At 36.0% G+C, this 13,486-nt stretch overlaps 2 protein-coding genes and 1 long non-coding RNA gene across 3 annotated transcripts in view; 1 reads left to right on the top strand and 2 right to left on the bottom strand.

The window, feature by feature from the left end:
• Window positions 1-4,960, top strand: part of SLC4A10 (solute carrier family 4 member 10) — a 124,725-nt gene extending 119,765 nt beyond the window's left edge. The window contains exons 24-25 of the mRNA XM_067298548.1: window positions 586-702; window positions 4,894-4,960. Of these exons, the coding sequence (XP_067154649.1) occupies window positions 586-702; window positions 4,894-4,960 (184 nt within the window). The remainder of the gene's footprint in view (window positions 1-585; window positions 703-4,893) is intronic.
• Window positions 3,210-7,549, bottom strand: LOC106499135 (uncharacterized). Its single transcript, XR_001295103.1, has 3 exons — window positions 7,447-7,549; window positions 4,706-4,782; window positions 3,210-3,472 (listed from the first exon to the last, which is right to left on the bottom strand). It is a non-coding gene; the product is annotated as an uncharacterized lncRNA (long non-coding RNA).
• Window positions 7,550-8,519: 970 nt separating this feature from the next.
• Window positions 8,520-13,486, bottom strand: part of DPP4 (dipeptidyl peptidase 4) — a 42,285-nt gene continuing 37,318 nt past the window's right edge. Inside the window, exons 24-26 of the mRNA XM_067299126.1 lie at window positions 11,064-11,136; window positions 10,738-10,811; window positions 8,520-9,845 (exon numbers count right to left, since the gene is read on the bottom strand). Of these exons, the coding sequence (XP_067155227.1) occupies window positions 9,747-9,845; window positions 10,738-10,811; window positions 11,064-11,136 (246 nt within the window). The 3' untranslated portion in view covers window positions 8,520-9,746. The remainder of the gene's footprint in view (window positions 9,846-10,737; window positions 10,812-11,063; window positions 11,137-13,486) is intronic.

Here is a 13,486-nt window from a genome sequence, read left to right as displayed (position 1 = left end):
TGATTGATAAATTGGTTCCCCAAAAAACTGTGTAACCGAGTTTACTAAGTGTACAAACACATACTCAGAGCAGTCCAGAAAAAGCTAACGGCATAAATCATGCTTACAAAGGGCTGCTTAAAGCTACTGATTTCTTTAATAGGGGCATTTAAAAGAATTATTAATCACTTAAATCTTTGACTTTCTTGAAGTTTTTGACTGCTTTTAAAATAGTTTTAAAAGCAGCTGATGTTTGAGAGCATATACAGTTTGAGAGCCGCTAGGCCTGTGAGACCTTGGACAAATTATTTAACTTCACAGTTCCTCATTTTTCTCCATCTATAAGTTGGAAGTAACACTTGATATATTTTATTGATGTTACAAGGATTATTTTGCTGTTGGAGAGGAAAATACTAAAAAAGTGCTAAAATGCATTAGGAGAGTATCTAAGTCCATTGTTCAGGATTCTTGAATTTTAACATAATTTCTTGACTTATGTTGCACTTATTTATTATCATCATTATCCATTTTCAAGGGCTTTTGTAGAATTAATAAGTAACAAAGTGTTCATTGTTTTATTATGCATTTACTTTTACTCTTGCCTAGAGATGACCCATCTGTGATAAACATTTCTGATGAAATGGCAAAAACTGCTGTGTGGAAGACATTGCTGATTTCCTCAGAGAATGCAAAAGATAAGGAGTCAAGCTTTCCTTCTAAAAGGTTTTAATTTTTTTTTACTACAGTATACTTTATATACTGGTGTCAGGCAAAATATTAGAATATTTTACTAGGAAATAGATTTCTAGCACCTTGCAATTTGATTTCTTGAGGATTCCTGTTACTTATGTCCAATCAAAATATTTTGAGCTCAAAACACAAATTCACTGTGTATGTAAAAATAGCACAAATATTTGCATGCTACTTAGTTGCACTACAGTGGAAAATGAAGTTGAGCATGCTTGATGCTTGTGTAATGAACCACCAGCCTACACCTGACTGTTGCACAACAGGTGTTGTGTTTTGCTTGCTTGTTTGTTCTTTCCTCTTAAAAAAGAAGTGGTCGTCGTTGCCCTGGAAATATCTACATGAAGAGCCTAGTACTCTTAATGCAATCTACTAACATTTGGTTTTAAAAAATATATTCTAAGATTGCATCACTTCTGGTCGTATTTCTATCTATCTACGTCACTTGTACTCAAAACAGTTGAATACCCTTTAAAGTTTAGTCCAGATAAATGTAAAGTGAAGCCAGGACATTTTATCTGTGCTAGACAATTATGGGAATAAGGACATATTAAATACAAGGACAGTGGTACTGTAGGAGAGATTTTCCTCTGTTTCCATAAATTCTAAATTTAACAGTATTTTCTACTTAATTGTTTCATGTCACATTTTTGTCATAAGCTCCCCTTCCTAATCACTCTAGAAGCTGATTCCCCAAAGGTAAGACCCTGGCCCTCAACCTTTTCCTTGATTGTATCTTCCTATTCTAAGTGGTGTCATCTAGGAACCCAAATGACTTTGTGTGCAACTTTTGGGGAGACAGAATGAAAGGAAATCTCAAATAGGAAGGTAAAAATATCTTCATAAAAGTCCTTAATATGATCATTTGAAATACATCGTGTATTAAAATTAGAAACAGTAGACAAGTATATTTAAGTGCTAACTTGAGTTCATTCCTAATGTATTTTTTGCAGTAGTTGTGTAGTTTTTTAAATGTAAAATGACATTCTGCCTATTTCTAAATCTAGTGTTTAAAACAAGCTTGATGTTTGAAACATCTAGTCATTGTTTTTTGGGGAGAAGATGCTGTAAGGGGAAAAGAAAGTGTCAAGAAATATATTTTTTTAATTTTGTCACCCCAAAATGGCATGCTGCCTTTCAGTGTTGTTCCTTTGCCTAGACAGCATAAACAAGATGAACAGTTGATGACCAGAGAATCAGACCCATGAAGCAGCTCACTAATGTCATTAATGCTATTTTACTGTCAGTCAAAATAGCAGTGCAGTTCTGTTTGTTTTGTCTTCCACCCTACACATGGGCTGAAAAGGATCCAGTCACAGTGAAGTTAGTTAGCGTGGTGCATGGAGAGGGATGTACAGTAGGTTTTTCTTATGTGGGTATGGTGTCCAGGCTGTGAAAGCCTTGAGAATGAGAAGAAACTTATGTGATACATTCACAGCCATGTGGTATGCAGTAGTTGCAATTTTTCTGATCGATACTGCTTCTTTGAGGCTATGAGATGGATTATGTGTGTGCATATGTGTATACACACATGTATATATGTGGGTATGTATATATAATTTTTTTTTTCCTGAAATTTTCAAAGATCCTTTGAACAAGGATCATCCACATAGACTGTGGCTCAGAAAACACTGGTAAAAGATAATTTGCAGTAAAATAGAAGTTCATTATTTAATGAGGACCTTCAATTGAACCTAGGTTTTTAATCTGATCTGGTATCTTTGCTGATGAAAACAAGGACTCAGGTCAAAAGGAACTAAGAGATCACAGTCTAGTTTTAGGGTTTTAGGTAGAAGTGTCCTGTTGTAAACAAACAACTCTTAAAAAATCTGAAATCCTACTTTTTCATGTGCTCTAGAATGTCTCATATTCCCAGACAGAAGTAGTTTCAAAGAACTTTTTAAATCCAGAGAGCTTGCTTTCTGATCAGTACAACCATAATCTTAACAATAATCTTAAATCATATTAGAGACAGAGCTAAAGAAACATTATATTCCTAAATGCATGTGCTATTACATGAAGGTATAATTTGGTTCTAGGTAAGTACTGAAAATATATAAAAAATGCTTGGATTGGTGCCAGTCGTAAGAATAATTTGTGCAAATGATCAAGACCACCAGTATCACATTATACAACTTCCTTCTGTGAAGGTATCTTACTGTAGGGAAAAAAAAATTGTTTTCTTATTCTGAAATTAATTTTACTGATGCTTTTTGAAAATCAACTACAGAAGCATTTAGTACTTCTTTTTCCTTTAATCAGGTCTACTTTCCCATACTAAGAGCCCAAAATAATATTGTATAATAAATATTACAATCGAGTATTATTTTTATATTTAATAGCATATATTTTACATTAATATTAGGTTATATTATGAAATATTTATATAAAATTAAAATTTTAATATTCAATATTAAATAATAAAAGTTAATTATAAAATTAGAACAAATTATGGTACTGTACTGCTGTACTGATGCCTGCTGTTTTGCTTTTTTGTGGAATCCATTCCTAAGACCCTTTACTTGCCTCCGTGTGCTTAAATTAACTCTATGAATTCAGTTAGTGCAGCCTAGAGCTATAGATGTCTTGTTCTAGATTTAAAAGCTTAATCCAGGAAGACATGCCATGTAGAAAACAGTCTGCTCATATTTTTTCTTCTGGTGAATTTATGAATGATGGAAATGACTTGTGCTGTAGACCATCAGGAAGATGCATCCCATGTATTCCTTCCTAGATGGAGCTGCTTCTATAGGAAGTCAAGGTACAAATTTACAAAACCAGGAGTACTTTTGTTCTAACTCATAGAGCAGATAGATATGCCAAAAGTGTGCAGAGCATGAAGAAACTTTACTGCCTTTTCAAAGCACATGTGCAGTTCCTGAGTGGATAATATACTTTAAATCCACTCTCAAGAATTTGTTTGCATACCCTTTGTATGCAGAAAGTTTAACATACCAGTTCTATCACAGAAGGTGACACATTTGGAGTTGAAGTGGCAGAATTTGGTATTCTTTACCTATTTCCATTAACACCTCTGGAAGCTGCCATAGGCATAGAAGTAAGCTTTGGCTGAACTGAATTCTAGCCTTAAAGCATTTTTTTACATGAAGAAATATATCAGATGATTGTAAAATTGTGCATGAATTGTATTAAGAATTTGAGAATTGATCTTGATTTCTTTAAGCCTTGTGTAACTCAGCCTATTTCTCATTCATTCTAGTTAAGGAATTATTCCCATGAAACCTGGTATGTTATGTGCTTGGTACAGGTTTGTTCTCAGAACATCTTTTTTAAGATACCCTTGTCGCTCTTTGTTGAAGGCTTGATTTGCCTGTGTTTTGAAAGCCTCTTTGCATTTCAATAGTGTGATTAAAACTCATTGCAAAAACATGACTTTTTTTTTGTATTTAAGCTGTTATAAATTAGGACCCTCATCACAAACAAAAATCATCTGCTTTGCACATCTTTCTGTAGGCAAATCAACAGTGTTTTAACTGGGGAAAAAAAGCTGAATCCAAATTCGAACTCTGCTTCAGATTTCTTAGTGATATTGCCTAGATCTGCCTTGTAAACCTTTTTTAAAAAAAGGTTTCCTGATAACATGTATAAAAGAGCAAGTATATATTAAACTGAGCTCCAAGTGGGGAATATTGTCATTCCCCCTTTACCACCTTCTCCTGCTCTCCCCAATACAGACTGAAAGCCAAATATAACAGTTGTAATTTGGCTTGCACTGCTCTGTCTCTTCAGATACATTTCTTGTGAATGGCAATTGAGCAACAGAATACATGCTAAAGCAAAGAAATATTTCCTGTAACTTCTTGTTTGTGGCATTTAAGAAAATGCTGATAGTGCCTGAAAAGTATACCACTGCCATTATTTAATGGCTTAACAGTTGTATTTGGAAAAAAAAAAAAAAAAAAAGTGGCTATCTCTGCTTGCATGCTGTCTGCCTGTACATCTTAAGTTTTCTACCTACCTCATCACTAAAATGCTGGCTGATGTCTTCTTCTGCACCATTCAACACAGCAGCTTTCACTTGCTTCCCAGTTTGTGCTATGCAGCATGAAAAATTAATTAAAATATCAGTGCAGTGTTGGTTTTCAGGTAAATCATTATCACATATGATAGTGCTCCTGTAACTTTTCTTTTCCTTTCTTTTCCTAGTGTTGAAATCAGAAGAGAGAAGAAAGCTGACTCAGGGAAAGGTGTTGACTGGGAGACTTGTCTATGACTCTTTCTTCAATTAATTTTTTACAAATGAATGAAAGGAGTGCCACAACCATTAAATATGACTAATTTGATCTTGTAACCTTTTGTCTGTCATCCCAAACTAGCACAGGTAATATAGTGCAATATTTGTCTCATTTCACTTTGTCTGAATGTCTGCATTGTCCAATACGTGTGCAAAAGTCTGCAGTAGTCAATGCAAAAAATCTTCACTTTCTTTGCTGGTGTTGGCCATTCATCAGTACTTGGGTCACATAGTTTCTTTCAAATTCAACTTACTTGTTAATAGGTTTGTACTGTATTTTGCTACTTTTTCTGTGTGAGAATCCTTAATAATCTTCATTCAATATGAACTTGAAACACTCGTTCCATTTTTCTTTTAAATCGTTTAACTCAAGTAAATGTTTTTAAGAGACCAAAATTAACAAGTAAACATTAAAGATGTTTTTAAAGTGACAACTGATCTGACCCTATGAACACTAACGAGGATAACCCTTTCCTCCTCAAGCTGTTCTTTTGAAGTCATGGATTATTCTTGCAATGGGGATTGCAGGGTCAGATTCTTTCTGTATTTGTGCAGTTTTCCTTGATTTAATACAGTATATTTAATATTCAAATTTGTATGTAACTGGAACATAGTCTATATATACATATATATATATAAAAATATATATTAAAACACATTTTCTCACATTATTTGAAAAACACCACCACATCCTTTGATGTGAAACTTTGGTACAGTATTTGCTAAAATGCAATCTGTGATTACAATATCTTATCTTGTATTGTACGAATGTTTCCATGGTAGGCCAAACAACTGCATTATGTCATTAATGAATCCATTATTTTATAATAGGACTTTTGTAAATATAAACAATATGCCACATGCAGTTATATTACCTGCCCAATGATTTTTCTCTCTATTGCCTAAAATACAGTGACGTAAATGGCGTGTTTATATTGTCCTTTCTCTCTCTCGCTCTACTAACAACTGCAAACCAGTTGTCTTTATTCCAGCCATCACTGTGTATAATACTTACATAGGTAGCCTCTTGTTACTTTTGTTACAGCTCTTTTCACTATTCCATCAAGTACATATTGATTAAAAGATTAAAAACAACATTGCAAAGATGTGGCTTTAAAGCCATTACAAAGAAGTTTTTCATAACAGATTTTGTTATGGCATGATCCTTCAAGCTGTTTTTTTGTGTAAAACAAGTACTGCAAGATTAATAGAGAAGTGGAGCAAAAGTTTTATGGATTATTTGAAATTCACTAATTTTTGAATTTTTTTAAGACAAATTTTTAAATGATGAAATGAAGGCTAACTCTCATCATTGTGTTTTTGCTTTGAATCCTAGGAATGAGAGTCTACAGTCTTGTAATCTTTATAAACTCATTTACAGGGCTTTAACATCCCCTAGCTTTCCAAAACACAATAACCTTTCCATTGACCTCCTGTGAATAACTTTTCATATTCAGCACATTTAAAATACTCCTTCCAATGTTTTTGTGTGCGTGAGTGTGTATGTATGTTTTACTACTTTAGCCATAAACAATAACTGCATTTTGTTGCAGACCAATAGGGTCACTGTTCTAAATTCTACTTAGTATTATCAAAGCCCATCAAAGGTCATTTTTATGGGGGGGGGGGAAATCTAATGGACACAAAGAAGGATTTACATACAATTAAATGTTTGTATTTATAAGTTTAGGAAAAATGCTGATGCATTAAGGTTAAATGCTTTTTTTGTGTACTTGATAAATTGTAAGATTCCAATTGTTTTAAGGCTAGTATAGAAGTTCAATACTGGTTTGTCCCGAAAGCAGCCTGGTGGTGTTTTAATATGTTGCTGACTTTGTTACAGATAATGTATACAATCAAAGTGTATTAGTTTCACTTGACCAACTCTTAGAATATTAAGAAATCAGTGTATTCAATGGCATTTCTGTATTTCTGTTCAGTATTTCAGAGAGTTTTTTTACAGTCACTCTGTTCGTGTGTGAATTTTAATGCTGTTCCAATGTTAATCTCAACATTCTGAAATCACACACAATATACAGCAAATCTAGTGTTATATTTACTTCTAATTTCATATTCCTGGTCAAAATTACTCAATTTCTTGGATGTAATTTATTACAAAAGTTTATGTGTACATGTGAATAGACTATTGTGTTTTTCACAATTAAGAAATGTTATGTGAAAATAAATATTTATCCTAACTAATTTTCAATTTCTATTTTTACATTGCAAGACCCAGAACAAGTATGCAGTGTGGTACAGTGTTTTAAATACCTACTGTCACTTGAAAATACTTCACCATTTAATGAATAGTATAGCTCAGTCTTGCAAGCTGCTCCATTTGTGAGTGGAATCGCACTAAAACATGCAGTGCTCTATCTATATGGGCAAGTAGTGTGTAGCTGTTAGCAGTGTACTTGATGCAACTCTAACAGTAAGTACGCAGTTGGGGACAGCACATAACTGACCTGTTCCAGAAAGAGATTGGAAATCAGGTTCCGAGTCACTGGTCATGAGTTGGTTCCCCTTCTTGCTCCTGGGGGAGATGATGTGGACCAGGCAGGAGTAGTTAAGTCTTTTTAAAGATCAATAGGTAAGTTCTTACAATTTAAAAATTCCTAAATCCTACAATATTTAAAACATTTAATATAATTGAACACCGGCTCAGCTACTGGCTAATTGTAGGAGCTTCTACTGTTCTCCTAAAGCCTAGTACAACTGCAGAAACCCAAACACTGATAGAGCTCCATCCTATTAAACCCCTCAGATTCGTCGCCAAGTTTTGAACCAAAGACTGGCCTCTAAGCCTCCCAGCCTCAAACTTTAACTGTCAGACCTCTGGCTTTAGTGCTTTCTATTAGTATTTTACACAAAGTGTACTGTACAAACAAATTTTGTTTATCCATTTCACAAGGAAAAAAAAAAAAACAACAAAAAAGTAAGCATTAAGAGCCTAACTCTAGCACGTGGCTGTATTTCAGCCACAATTGTTTCCTAGTGACAGCTTTTACATTAATGAAATGAGCCGGCGTTCTTCTGTGGTCTCAACTTCAGATATTTAGCAGTCACCATGCATATTAAAGGAAGCTGAAGCGCCTAACTCAGGGCTGTCAATTCCCGGAGACACCTTGATCGTCTTATTCATTGTGTACATTATTCTTTGGACCTACAGGAGACCTATCAGAGAACAGGCTAAAGTGCCTCAAAAAAAAAAGTGGCTTCATCCTCTACTAACAGCATATTATAGTATATCTTCCTCCTCAGCGCCCCACCCCCCCCAACACCCCTTCACACCTTTTTTATTTAAGGACAAGCTACACAAACTGCCTGGATATTTTTTCCTCTTCTCCTCCATGCTTTATCTGGCTGTACTTTTATAGTCACACCTAATGTCACTAATAAACCACAACATATATATGTAATCACATGCTGATATCTAATATCAAGAAGCTAAGCATTAGATAATCATGTCACACTCCAGTACATGGTAACACAAAACAAACACCTTTAGGAAAAGCAGAAATTTCACTCTAAATCTCTCTCAAAATTAATGCATTTATTTTTGTAAAATTATAGGAGTTAATTTCTGGAGCAGAATATCCAATTATACAGAATACACATCCTTTCATAACTTAATGTCTGTCTGTCTTTATTATTTTAAAGCAGCACAGTTTGCAGTACAAGTTGGTTTGCATCTTTTCTATGTATGTGAAATTTAAGAAAATGTAAGTCTTATCTTCAGAGGGAAAAGCCTACCTGGAGTGCTGAGACTAAAGCAGACGTTTACTGGTAGGCTGGAAGAAAAAAGCAGGTTCGCTAAATAGCACATTCATATGAGAGTTATAGTCCGGTCCTTGCTTTAACTGCTAGGTTGCATTTTAATGTTTTGCATTTGAGTGCAAACAATATATCCTGTTCACTGGTAAATAGGAAACTGAAAAAGAGAATTTTGGACCCACAGAGGAACAATAACGGGTTCCTAGAGTCCCCAGATAAGAGTTCACCAGTGCATATTCCCCTAGTACCAGCCTTTTTGACCATAAAGTAAGCACACATCACAGTACTAGGGTAGGAAGCAAAATGCAGTGCAATGGGTTTGAGTAGGTATCATTCAAAATCTTTGATGAACGCTAGCTAGTTAAATTAATTAAGGCACTGAGTAAGAGAGGTGTTTCATTCTGTATAGAAAATATTAACTTTGCAGGATTCATAAGACTATACCTAAAAGTCATTGATCGAACATTAGGTAATATTTCTGCAAAAATCTATTTAAAGGTTCATCAATATTTTCACAGACGTAATCAGTTTTTTTTTTTTTTTTTTTTTTTAATTCCAGTAGAAAGGACTATCTCTCCATGGAAACGTTACTAATTATTATTAGTATTCCTAAACTGATCTCCACATCAGTTCAGTTGCTCTGTGACATTATTTTCAGTATTCATTACACCAAAATAGAAACTGGATTGTTTCCCTTTTAGACTGAAAAGGTACTAATGCAAAGCAAGTACTATGCTTTTCAAGTTTAACAACATACATACATTTTGATGACATTAGTGACCTGATTAAACACAATCAATAAAAATGTAATAGTTGCCTGGCAACAAATCATCATAAAGATTAGCATTTCATTGTGTACACACGTATCCAGGAGTTAACCCCTACCCTCATCTTCATTCATAAAGTTTATACTGGCTCAGCATACATTGAGCTAAAGAGTTTTCTGGAGAAGTACCACACTAACAGCCAAACTGCTGGTGCTGTCCCTGTGCTAGGGCAATGAAAAACACTGTTTTATGAAATGGCTCATATGGGTATAAATATGCTTATGTGCTTGACCAGTAATGGCATGGTCTTTGTCGGTATACCACTGTGGGAGAGAAAAAAAAACAGAGAACGTTAGCCCTCGCCACACCCAAATCATTAATGAAACATGACAGAAATAAAGACACACGTAGCCATTAAAAATTAGCTCAGAGCAAGGCTAACTCAGCATGAAGATAAAGACAGGACGGTGGTAGGGAGCTGCTGTGTTACTGATGTCACTGCTTTGTGTGGGGGTTATGCCATCTCTTCATGCACTAAATGTACAAAGCACGAAATGTATACACGGCTTGTGCACATGGAGGCTAGGCACAGCTCCTCAGTTCGGAGCGCTGGCTGCTCTCAGCAGCCCACCTGCCCTGCGAGGCTGGCTGAAGGACAGTCATGAACCGGCACGTTTGGCTTCCTCCTGTACCTTTTCAGCATTGCTCCCCAAGAGCTGGGAGAGAGTAGGAAAAGAAGCACTAGCACCTCAGGCTGGCAGCTGCCACGTGCAATGTGAGAAGGGGCAAATAACTACTTGGTCCTACAAGTTCTCGTAGAGAAACACCAAAATCAACAGACAAGTTATCTTGGGATAACAAACTAGACTTAGCTGAAGTTAAACATTTTTCTTATACGTTATTGGACTGTGGGTATATGTGAAGCTTGGCTGTTTGAGAACACAGAAAAATTAACAAAATGAAAGATGAGGTAAATAAGGTCAAATACAAGAAAAAGCTGCTTTAAATTTTTTTTCTTGTACAGAAGATATATGCAGAGTTATGTTAAAAGTTTCAGTTAATGAATGTGAAATGCAAACGTGAACTTTGGTGTAAGATGGTAGTTAATTTATACTGAACAGGGCAGTTATTGCTACTATTCTCACAACACAAGTCCATTTCTGTGATGATTAAAAAAAACCCCAAACAAACAAACAAAAAACCCCAGAGCTGTACCATTGCCTGAAAATCCACCTCAGCGTCAACAAGAGCTTTGGAAATCTGCGCTGCTTGCTGAAAGTGAACATTATCTGAAAAATAGAAGAAAAAAGGAAAAAGGTAAACAAAAATTGGTTCTGTACTACTGCAGGGGAAAAAAGAAAAACAATGAACACAGAAGACTCCCCAGCACTGCTGACTGAAACCACAAATTAGTTGTGGAAAGCAGTATTATTTTTATTGACGTAAATGTAACAGCCTTGCCCCTTCATGCTTTTGTTTTGTCAGTAGTAGAATTGCGAACCTGTCTGTAATACTAAAATGTCTAATTAACTGCAACTCACCATCTGCTGTTCCATGAATAAGGAGATACTCAACTTGCTTGAATTTTTCAGCTCTGGCCATTACTGTTGAACTCTGAAATTAAAGAAAAAAGAAAAAAGGTGCTATTTGTTAGAAGATGATCTGCTACCAAGTGATGACTTTCATTCCTGTTGACACAGTCTAGGGATCCTTTGGATAAAAGCAACGACCCCTTCCCCCCCACCACGAATGAGCGCGTTCACATATCCAGCAGCACTGTGCTAGCGCTCAAACTGTTCTGCACCGGTCTAGAATTATTACCAAGGGTTATGTCTGCAAAGTAACAAGTAATTCCACAGGGGAAGAGTTTTGTGAGTGAGCTACACATTTAATGCATTGCTAACATGTTGTTAGCCTGCAGCACGCCACTTGCCATAGGTTTCCTCTGCTACTCAGCTGACAATTTAAAAAATGTTGCCATGACAACGGTGCACCCTATGATAGCAGAGCGCTGATATTACAGAGACGACATGCGTTATTTTCCCCACCTAATATACACTACAGTTTACCTGTAGATAAATAACAGACCTAGTGATTCATCATTCCCAAGTGAAAATGGCTGAGGAGAGGTTTAAGACCATGCTCTCCCCCCAGTACAGTGCAGAAATGCCTGAAAAAACCCCCAACACTAACCCAACCTATAAATAGAAGCCAAATGGCACATTGGGACTGAAACAATATTGCGATGAAAAAAAAACAGCAACTAAGGTTAAAGAAACTTAAAGCAGAGTAACAACATACTCACTGTAACACAGTAACCTCCTGACCTAATACTGTGACCAAGTACTAAAGAACGAGGAAAGTAAAAATTGCCAAGAAGATCTTTCATTTGAGCAAGGAAAGGGCACATGATAGTGCTCTGACACGAGGGTGGGAGGAAGCGAAGGGACACATACAGGACGTTGTGGGCTTGGTGAGAAATCCAGCGTAGTGGGGAAAAGTATGCTGAATGAAAACTGCCTTCTATTAGCACCATTAAAGGGCTTCTCTGCTGAACATTCCTGAATTCCTGTGGCGGTTTGCTCTACATTATAGCAAATAAGAGACAATAGGGAAAGGAAAAAAGTAAAAATGAGGAATATGGTTTTTTCTTCTCTTGCTACTAAGGCTGTATCCTTGCACATGGATCTTTGTGTGGTACCCCCTCCCTCCCAAAAAAACCCCCAACAAACAAACAAACAAACAAACAAACAAAAAAACCCAAAACCCACACCACAGAAGTGTTCCAATTTCCTTAGGTCTCTGTACACTCATCCAAAGCATCTTTAAAGCACATATAAATATTAAAACTCTTTTGTCATGGCAGAATAGTGTATTGCAACCCTCTCGTAAATGAAATTAGCTCTTTTTGATTATTCAACTAAATTTAAAAACATGTTCAGCAGGGGAAAAAAAAGATCTCCAGTCTGTAAAACTATAATTGCTCTCTGTGGATAAGGAAAGGCTGTGGATCAACAGAAATCCTGTGTAATGCATGGAAATCAGTGCACACTGGAAGCATGACATTGTGTCCATTGAAATGAGCTGGTATCATAGCATAAGAACAGATATATTAAGAGAGTGCCAAAAACTGCAGAGTGGACTTTGATTCAGTGAGGAGCACTAGTAGAGCAGCCAACCTCGAGAACGAAAGCAGAAGTAATGGCCCGGGGATTTAAAAAACAAAACCAAACCACCCCACAACAATGAAGCAACATCTTTTGAGTGAAACATTTTCTACGCACACAGATTGGAACTTGGTAAAGCTCCTTTCTAAGCTTCCTTCCAGCAAATCAACGCTGGTTGAAGGAGAGCAAACCTTGAGTGAGCGGAAGCCTGATCTGACTAATGAGTTTCACTTCCGTGAATCTGACTTTCCAAAACCAGTTTTTAAAAAAGGAATGTCACTGTTTCTCTTCCAAGCATTCGATAAAACTATTTGTAAAATACTTCAGAAAGAAGGAACACACAAAAGAGATCCTGGAAAACAATTCTTTTTCAGTGTTTTATCACTTGAAATGGTTTCCGATGGTCATTCTGGGCTGTGCTGTGCTCTACGTATACTCAACACAAACAGTCCCTTCCCTAAAACATGCTCTAAGGATACAATATTTTTGTCAAAAAAGGTTGCAAAATAGGGAACAAACTCAAGTTAGACACCATTACAGCTCAAAGCAACAGCTAAACAGGTTGAACAAACCCCAAGTGGACAGCAAATAAATTCAACTTCATTTATTCCTTTCTTCCTGCCGTTATACCGCAGTGACACAAGTTCTGAAAAAGGTACTGTGCATAAGTACTCAGAATTAGGCCTTGCTGAGTGTAACTGGCTTTTCTAAAGATCACACAGCAGTCAACATTTTATCAGCACTCAACAAACAAGTTAAGGTTTGGCTGAAACTGAAGGTCTCTCTCCCTTTAGCAT

The sequence above is a fragment of the Apteryx mantelli genome, chromosome 6 (assembly GCF_036417845.1).
Source record: "Apteryx mantelli isolate bAptMan1 chromosome 6, bAptMan1.hap1, whole genome shotgun sequence".
Lineage (NCBI taxonomy): Eukaryota > Metazoa > Chordata > Aves > Apterygiformes > Apterygidae > Apteryx > Apteryx mantelli.
Note: the sequence above shows the minus strand (reverse complement) of the source record. Positions and strands in the feature narration are given on the sequence as shown.